The 9,889-nt window shown below is 41.7% G+C and overlaps 1 protein-coding gene and 1 pseudogene across 2 annotated transcripts in view; both read left to right on the top strand.

Moving 5' to 3' along the window:
• The first annotated feature begins 539 nt into the window (after positions 1-539).
• On the top strand, positions 540-973 carry LOC108316095 (annotated as a pseudogene).
• Positions 974-3,971: 2,998 nt separating this feature from the next.
• Positions 3,972-9,889, top strand: part of HIGD1C (HIG1 hypoxia inducible domain family member 1C) — an 11,377-nt gene continuing 5,459 nt past the window's right edge. The window contains exons 1-2 of one of the 2 annotated variants that reach the window (XM_017545848.2): positions 3,972-4,074; positions 9,194-9,328. In XM_017545848.2, coding sequence (XP_017401337.2) covers positions 3,981-4,074; positions 9,194-9,328 — 229 coding nt within the window. In that variant the 5' untranslated portion in view covers positions 3,972-3,980. The remainder of the gene's footprint in view (positions 4,075-9,193; positions 9,329-9,889) is intronic. The other variant, XR_005202965.1, reaches the window with a different exon arrangement.

Consider the following 9,889-nt stretch of genomic DNA (forward strand, 5'->3'; position numbering starts at 1 on the left):
AACAAAGGCAGAAGAGAAAAATCGAGTATGGAGTTTGAGGTTGGCCTATGTAAACTACAGAACAAAGCAAAAACAAAACAAACAAAAAAAAAACCAGTTATTTCAAAATAAAATATAAATAATCATAGTGATGAGTAAGCCACTGAATAAATAGGAATGCAAAAGTCCAAACTGATATAAATAAACGATTAAATAGAATCCTCATTAGAATGCCTACTAATAAATTTTGGTTTGGTTTTGTTTCTGAGATGGAGTCTCTCTCTGTTACCCAGGATGGAGTGCAGTGGCATGATCTTGGCTCACTGCAAACTCTACCTCCTGGGTTCAGGCGATTTCCTCCCTCAGCCTCCCTAAGTAGCTGGGACTACAGACATGTGCCACCCTGCCCAGGTAATTTTTTTTTTTTTCTGTATTTTTAGTAGAGACGAGGTTTCACCATGTTGGCCAGGCTGATCTGAAACGCTTCACCTCAGGTGATTCCCCTACACCTTGGCCTCCCAAAGTGCTGGGATTACAGGTATGAGCCAACGCGCCCAGCCATAAATGTTTTTTTAAAGTGATGTATTTAGCTCCTCCTCCCATCTTGGCTCCTACGGAGGCCTGCTGGGAACAGGACTTCTAAAAGGAACTATGAATGGAAGGCTGTGGTCCAAGGCTGTTTTTGCCGGCTATAAGCGAGGTCTTCAGAACCTAAAGGGAGCACACAGCTCTTCTTAAAATTGAAGGTGTTTATGCCCGAGATGAAACAGAATTCTGTTTGGGCAAGAGATGTGCTTATGTATACAAAGCAAAGAACAACACAGTGACTCCTGGCAGCAAACCAAACAAAACCAGAGTAATCTGGGGAAAGGCATATGGAAACAGTGGCATGGTTCATGCCAAATTCCGAAGCAACCTTCTTGCTAAGGCTATTGGACACAGAATCCGAGTGACGCTTACCCCTCGAGGATTTAAACTAATGAAAAGTCAATAAATAAATGTGGATTTGTGCACTTGTATTTTTGTTAAGTGGATTAAAAAATTTACCTTAAAAAATGACATATTTTGAAAAACCACCATTTAGCAAACTAAAATTAATGGAGTCAAGCAAGGATCACCAATGGACACTGAAATTAATGGATAAAAGTCTGACAAATAACTGGATATTTGTATAATATTAAAGTACCTATTCAGAAACTACTTATTAATTAAAAGTGGGAAGAAAAACAGTAACTACAGCGGAGAACCAGACAGACACCACCCTAATTCACATGATCAAAGCAGTGGTGTGCTAGAGCTCACTCCTACCAACCCAGGAAAGGGACATTTTCCAACCTTGCGTTCCATGATGACAGGCTCTATTTAGAAATTGGCCATGATGGGAGTATTTACAACACAGAATGGGGCAACAGCAAATGCCACAGATCAGGGCGACATCTCCCCTTCCAGAACCAGTTGTTAAATATTTATCAGCATCACACTGGATCAAAGTTTACCAGAAGACAATTCGACTTTCTGTGCCTCCTGATATTTCACACTAAGAAGAGCACAGTATCACTTTTGTTGTATTCTGCCCAAAATGTAGGACCTCAATCTAGTGAGAAAACATCAGTGAGGGGGGAAAAAAAACTAGACTGAGAGGCATCCTACAAAATAACTGGACTGCACTGGCAAAACGTCAAGGTCAGTTGGGCACGGTGGCTCACGCCCATAATCCCAGCACTTTGGGAGGCCAAGGTGGGTGGACCACCTGAGGTGAGGAGTTTCAGAGCAGCCTGACCAACATGGTGAAACCCCATCGCTACTAAAAATACAAAAAATTAGCAGGGTGTGGTGGCAGATGCCTGTAGTTCCAGCTACTTGGGAGGCTGAGGCAGGAGAATTGCTTGAACCGGGGAGATGGAGATTACAGTGAGCCTAGATTGTGCCATTGCACTCCAACCTGGGCAACAAGAGCAAAACTCCGTCTCAAAAGAAAAAAAAAAAAATCAAGGTCATGAAAGACAAAGATGATTGAGGAGATGTCAAAGACTAAAGAGGCAGAACAACTGAAAGCAATATATGATCCTAATTGGATGCTAGGCCAGAAATTTTTTTTTTATTAAGGACATTATTGGGACAACTAGTGAATATAAATAAAATCTTTATATTGGAAAACAAACTAATATCAATGTTAAATTTCTGATTTTGAACACCGTACTATGGTTATATAATAAAATAATGTCCCAAATGCATACAAAAGCATATGGAGGAAAAGGCATAGTTTGCAGCTGTCAGGTGGTTCGCCAAAACTATTTTTTAAAGAAAGAAACATGTTAATAAAGGAAAATGTAGGTACCAGACACGTAGTTCTTTGTACTGTTCTGGGGACTTTTCCGTAAGTCTGAAATCATTTAAACATTAAGTTACAAAAGAAAAACCATGAACGCTACCTGGTCCTCTGCCCTCATCTCGAGGTCCACATGGCTGCAGTTGGAGGGAGGCGGTGAGCAACACGTTCTCCAAGGTCTCAAGGGGCCGCAAGGCCATGAGATCAGAACAGAAGTGAAGGCCACGTCCAGCACCCACCCGCCTCAAGAGCCACAGCCTCTCTCGGGTCTCCACAGCCTCACTCAGGTCTTAACGCGCAGGCTCAGGGATTGGCCGCACGTGCCGTGACATCGCGTCTTTCCCCGGGTGCGTGTGCAGCTCAAGACTTTGCAGGAGGCGCACCTGCAGTAGCCCCACCGCCAGGTGAGCAGTGATGAGCTCTCATTGCCTCAGCCGGAGATTCCAACCACAATGCATGCACCTCTCCTCTGGCTAGCGCGCGTTTCTGAAGGATAGCAAGAATCCTGGCCTCTGATGGCTGTCCTCTCCCCTTCCCCTCCAAGCCCAGTGTTGTGACCCTGTGCCCTCTTTTCCCTCAATTCTGGGCTCAGGAGTCAGGTACTAAGACTCACAGTCACAGAGGGAAGTCAGAAGCTCCCTTGTGAAGGCAGACTTAAGTAAATGCATCTTCTTCCAAAGCCTTCATGTTTTTCTTAATGTTGGCTTTGAGAGCCTAGTTTGTGGCCCAGGTGTTTCTGGCAGGATGCTGGCAGTCTTGGCCAATAGCAGCTGACCACTCCCCCACCCCCCTGGGGCGTGTTTCTGGGCTTTCCCATTATCAATTAGTTGGAAATTGCACATCACTGTGTCCTGGCCTTACAAAAAACACCTGTTCTGATCTACAGCCTCTTGCTGAAGGAACACTAGGAGACAGACAGCGGATACACCACAGGTATTTTTACACTTAACGTTTTCTGATGAAGCCTCATTCATAGGATGAAGCTGCTGTATTTGAATTCTGGGGTGAACACAATAGGTTGCACAGGGAACAGATTCAGGTGCTGCTAAATCTGTTGTGATTATCGTTGCTTTTGCAAGTTTCTTCATTCATCCTATGTAGATAAGCCAGGCTAGACAAGGAATCCATCGTTTAGCATAGTAACTGGCACACAGGAGGTGCTTGGTAAATATCTGAATGACTTTATAATGCCCTGCACATTCTGCAGAGTTGGAGTGATCACTCTCCAGATACCTGTAAATCTGGAAGTATTTTTCCCTATGTTGGCACTGTCATACTTCTTTAAAATGATACTTTAAAAAGAAACTGTGTTCTTCAAATACAGTGCTTGTGGAAGAAGTCCTGAGGTTCCCAAAAATCTCAAATACTGAGCAGTGAAAGGAGACTGAATAACAGAACTATAATCTGTGTTTTTATTCTGTATTCATAAAAATCTAATTATCACTTTTTCTCTGTATTTTTTTTTCTTATCCCCTTCCCCTGCAAAATAAAAAAATTCTATAATGAAAAGTGTGAAGGAAAGACAATTGCTTATTTCAGTTGAGCAGATAGTCTTATCAAACAAATGAAGACAACGAACACATAATCGAGAGTGTGATGGGAGAGGGAAGACAAATTGTTTTTAATGATTCATGGCAACCACATTTATATCCTATTGTTACTAGAGAAAAAAATGTCTTCAGATAACCAGTGGTCAGCAGATGAGGATGAAAGCCAATTATCCCGACTAATCAGGAAATCTAGAGACTCCCCCTTTGTCCCTATAGGTAAGTACAAGCTTTGGGAGGATGCTGGAAAACTGTAATAACATAATGATGCCTTACCCAGTGCCTCTGAGGACTGAAATGTCTCATATAATTGAATTTTTCCAGATAATTGAAGCTAACCTCCTCTAAACATGTGTTGAACTTTCAGAATAATTTCTAGTACATGGTAAGCCCCCAGTAAATGTTAGCTGTTATTTGAGGCATCAAATTTTATTCTACTTTATCCATTTTTTAGAAGTCTACCTAAAATTATCAATTCCTAGTCAGTCAGATGAAATAGGCTGAATGAACATTAATGTTTCTGTCATAACTCAGGACTGTCAACAGCAGCATCAGTTTATTATATTTAAAGTCTGTTAGGAACCATTGAGATGCGTATGTCTCCTTGTCTTGTAAGTAATCTAAACTTTAAGTTCTTATGTCTTCTGTTTATAGATTTTTTCTGTTTCTTTCTTACCATTGGGCACATTAAAAACTTCTGCTTCTAAGCCAGGCATGGTGGCTCATGCCTGTAATCCCAGCACTTTGGGAGGCCGAGGTGGGAGGATTGCTTGAGCTCAGGAGTGCAGGTTGTAGTGAACCAAGATCATACCACTGCACTTCAGCGTGGGTGGCATGGTGAGACCCTGTCTCACAAACGAGAAACCAAAACTTCTGCGTCTAATGTTTTTAATGTACTGTGGCACCAGAAGCTACATACCCAAGCTTGAAAGAACTGTGAGTCAATTCAGAGGAAAGCTCTGAGTAAAAGCCTGGACCTATCTGAACACTTGTGAGCATGAGCTTCGTAGTGGTCATTTTGGCTGCTCAGTGGCTCTCTATGCTGGCTTCCTGGTGTGCTCCAGATGTTGAGTTTGATGGCAAAATAAATTCTGGACTAAAAACGTGATACTATAATTAGGCTGGGCACGGTGGTTCATGCCTGTATCTCAGCACCTTGGGAGGCTGAGGTGGGCAGACAGCTAGAGGTCAGGAGTTTGAGACCAGCCTGGCCAACGTGGTAAAACCCCATCTTTACTAAAAATACAAAAAATTAGCCAGGCATAGTGGTATGTGCCCGTAATCCCAGCTACTCAGGATGCTGAGACACCAGAATCACTTGAACCCAGGAGGAGGAGGTTGCAGTGAGCCGAGATCGCACAACTGTACTCTAGCCTGTGTGCAGAGCAAGACTCTGTCTCAAAAAACAGAGATACCATAATTTGATCACTTAATGATCTATACCTTAGCTTCTTTATGCTTTCCCTACACATATTTAGTATGTTTATGTTTTCAACAAGTACTATGTGTATGTGGACTTAAAAAAAATCACGCCACAAAACCTAAGCACCAATATTATGTTTTAAAGTCTGAGCTTTTGCTTTCTTCTCCATGGATGTATACTTCAGCCATGCCTATTTCCTTCTGTTCATTTTGTCTGGAAACTATTAAAATAATTTACTTAAATCAGACTGACATAAGTTTGCAAAAATGTTAATAGCATAAAACCTTCTAAATAGATGTTTAGAAGTAAAAATAAATACCAGATGTTCCCATTAAGTGTTACTGTGACTCTAGCTACTTTCTAAGTGTCATTATTCACCTATCAAAAAAGAATCAAATTTTACTTTACAGTAATATTGTTTAGAAGCTCCATTTAAGACTTGTAATACAACCCATAAGAAATGGAAGCAAATAATTTAATAGTGATTTATCTTCCTTAGCATTTTTAACTAGAAAAACAATTCGAAAACACAATGCTACGTGAACAGATCACTATAATGAACAGAGATTAATCACTGTGCCTGTTGTACATTAAATTATTTTTCCAGAGACATTTTGGGTGATTAAAGTAGAAAGATAAGAGTGTTTCCAGCTAAATTCAATTATAAACAAACTAGAGACACTATATGGAAAACAGTAAAGGTTCTGACTTTAATCTCGAAAAGAAACAAAATCAATTTAAATAAAAACAACTCTGATTTGATTAAGGGAAGAGAGCCGAGCTTTTGCTAATAAATAAATAACAATAAAATTTGGTAGGCTGGGCAAGGTGGCTCATACCTGTAATCCCAGCACTTTGGTAGGCGAAGGCAGGTGAATCACTTGAAATCAGGAGTTTGAGACCAGCCTGGCCAAGATGGTGACACCCCGTCTCTACCAAAAATACAAACATTAGCCAGGCGTGGTGGCGCATACCTGTAATCCCAACTACTCAGGAGACTGAGGCACGAGAATCATTTGAACTCAAGAGGTGGAGGTTGCAGTGAGCTAAGATCACACCACTGCACTCCACCCTGGACAACAGAGCGAGATTCTGTCTCAAAAAAAAAAAAAAAAAAAAAAATGGAGAGACTACTGTTTTCATGAATTTGAGGGGCATTTGTGTGTGTGTGTTTGTGTTTAGTAGAGGCAGGGTTTCACCATTTTGGCCAGGCTGGTCCTGAACTCCTGACCTCAAGTGATACATCTGCCTCAGCCTCCCAAAGTGCCTGATTACAGGCATGAGTTACCACGCCTAACCCTGTGTTCATGAATTGGAAGGCACAGTCTATTAGTAAAGATGTCAATTATCCCCAAATTGATCTATAGGCTTAATGTCATTCCTGTCAAAACCCCAGCAAGGGTTTTTGTAGACATAGATAAACTTATTCTAAAACTTATATGGAAAGGCACAAGTCCTAGAAAATCTAAAATAATCTTTTTTAGAAAAGATAAAATGGAAAGAATCACTCTGGCTGATATTAAGGCTTACTATATTGCTATAGTAATCAACATGGTGTGGTACTGATGGAAGGTCAGATGCGTAGATCAATGGAATAGAATAGAGAATCCAAAAGGCTGGGCACAGTGGCTCACGCTTATAATCCCAGCATTTCAGGAGGCTGTGGCGGGTGGGTCACTTGGGGCCAGGAGTTCAAGGCCAGCCTGGCCAACATATTGAGACCCATCTCTACTAGAAATACAAAAGTTAGCCAGGCGTGTTGGTGCATATCTGTAATCCCAGCTACTAGAGAGGGTGAGGCACGAAAATCACTTGAACCTGGGAGGTGGAGGTTGCAGTGAGCTGAGATTGCACCACTGCATTCCAGCCTGAGCAAGAGTGAGACTCTGTCTCAAAAGAAAAACAAACAAAAATAGACTCACATGTTTACTATGCAAATGTTTTCTTACTGTGCATTTTGTCATTGTCATATTCTATTACGTCTGCCATATCCTCTTACAGATGTTTTCAATATGCTGTTCTATTTTCTTCAGTTTTTGTTGTTGTTATGTTTTTGTTTTGTTTTGCATTTAACTTTTTTTTTTTTTTTGGGACGGAGTTTCGCTCTCGTCACCCAGGCTGGAGTGCAATGGCGCAATCTCGGCTCACCGCAACCTCCGCCTCCTGGGTTCAGGCAATTCTCCTGCCTCGGCTTCCTGCGTAGCTGGGATTACAGGCATGCGCCACCATGCCCAGCTAATGTTTTGTATTTTTAGTAGAGACGGGGTTTCACCATGTTGACCAGGATGGTCTCGATCTCTTGACCTTGTGATCCACCCGCCTCGGCCTCCCAAAGTGCTGGGATTACAGGCTTGAGCCACCACGCCCGCATTTAACTCTTACTTATCCAAAAAAAATTTTTTTTTGCAGGGTCTGATGTGAAGTACAAATCCAAGTTAGTTCTTCTCTATACCAACAGGTTGTACTTATGGCATTTATTAAATTGTTCCACTATCTGGTGGGTTTTTCTGTTGGTTTGTTCATTTGTTGTTTTGAGATGAAGTCTCGCTCTGTCGCCCAGGCTAGAGTGCAACGCCACGATCTCAGCTCACTGCAACCTCCACCTCCCAGGTTCAAGTGATTCTCCTGCCTCAGCCTCCTGAGTGTCTGGGATTACAGGCAGGTACCACCACGCCTGGCTAATTTTTTTGTATTTTTAGTGGAGACGGGGTTTCACCATGTTGGCCAGGTTGGTCTCGAACTCCTGACCTCAAGTGATCTACCCACCTCGGCCTCCCAAAGTGCTGGGATTATAGACATGAGCCACCACACCTGGCCCAGTATCTGTTATTTGGCTATTTTTATTTTGTCACGGATTCAGTTCTCCGTGTTTTAAATCTTTTTCTAGAATCTTTCCTATTTAGTTGATAAGTTCTTTGTTTTAGAGCCAGTTATATAGAATACTGGTTGTCACAGCAGTATATTCACCCCTTGACATTTGTAGGAAATACAGAAATATTTGTTTAGGCTTCTGAACTTTTCTAGAATCACAGTTCTTGCCAGAGTTATGCTTATTATGCATATATTCATACCTTTTCAACTCTCACTAAAGTTTATTGTTTCACTTTATACAGAAGAACAATTTTTTTTATCACTCTACTGGATTTACTTCTTCTTTCGTAACAGGAAAAGAAGAGTAAAAGCCAAACACTCAAAAGCTGTGGGTCCTGAGATGTTGGATCAGTTCCCTTGCTGGCTAAGTGACTTGCCACAGATAATAACCTTGTAATAACCTTTGAAATCATTCCTCAGGAAATCACATATGGCTAGACAAGTTACTCTATCATTCTAATTTTTCTGGGAAGAGTCAAAACTGCAAATATTGGACCTAAGAATATTAAGGGCTAATTTTAAAATCTGGTAGATCAAATCCAGCTTGGTTCTTTGAAAAATGTTTCTTTTTTTTAAATTGTACTTTAAGTTCTGGGGTACATGTACAGAACATGCAGGTTTGTTACATAGGTATACACTGAAAAATGTTCTTTTTTGAAGTCTTTCCTGCTTATATTCCAGGCTCTTATCCTTTAGACAATCTTTCATTTAACTCTCTAAGCACTTGAAAATTCTTGCCTGCTGTGTATTCAACCCATACATTTTTTTTTTTTTTTCCTAGAGACAGGGTGTCACCCTGTCACCTAGGCTGGAGTGCAGTGGTGCAATCATAGATCCCTGAAGCCTTGAATTCCTGGGCTCACGGCATCCTCCTGCCTCAACCTCCTGAGTAGCTGGGACTATAGATGTGCATGCCTGGCTAATTTTTTATTTTTTGTAGGGGTGAGGGTCTTGCTATGTTGCCCAGGCTGTTCTCAAATTCCTGGTCTCAAGCGATGCTCCTGCCTCAGCCTTCCAAATAACCTATAGTTTTACAATTCACAGGTATAGCAGGCTTTGTGACTGTGGTGTCCTATGGTCTTTACAAATTAAAGTATAGAAGAGATCAGAAAATGTCACTTCATCTTATTCACATGAGAGTTGCTGCCCAAGGATTTGTTGTCGGAGCTGTGACTCTAGGTAACCTGCTTTATTTGTACCTTATGTTCAGCTGTCCTTGAGAGTATATTTACTTATTTTATTCATTCATAGTAGAAGATAATAACTGGGTCAACAAAAAAAAAAGCTGGGTGGTGGCACATGCCTGTAATCTCAGCTACTAGGGAGGCTAAGGCAGGACCATCACTTGAACCTGAGAGGCGGAGGTTACAGTGAGCTGAGCTCGTACCATTGCATTCCAGCCTGGGCAACAAGAGTGAAGCTCCATCAGAAAAAAAAAAAAAAAAGCTGGGTGTGGTGGCTCTCTCTCAACACTTTGGTGGGCTGGGGCGGAGAGATCACTTGAGGTCAGGAGTTCAAGACCAGCCTAGCCAACACTCACCTCTACTAAAAAATACAAAAATTAGCCAGGTGTGGTGGCATGCACTTGTAGTCCCAACTACTCGGGAGGCTGAGGCAGAAGAATCGCTAGAACCTGGGAGGTGGAGGTTGCAGTGAGCTGAGATCACGCCACTGCACTCCAGCCTGAGCATCAGGGCAAGACTCCGTCTCAAAAAGAAAGAAATGAAGTACTGCTATATG

Source organism: Cebus imitator, unplaced genomic scaffold (assembly GCF_001604975.1).
Source record: "Cebus imitator isolate Cc_AM_T3 unplaced genomic scaffold, Cebus_imitator-1.0 Scaffold181, whole genome shotgun sequence".
NCBI lineage: Eukaryota > Metazoa > Chordata > Mammalia > Primates > Cebidae > Cebus > Cebus imitator.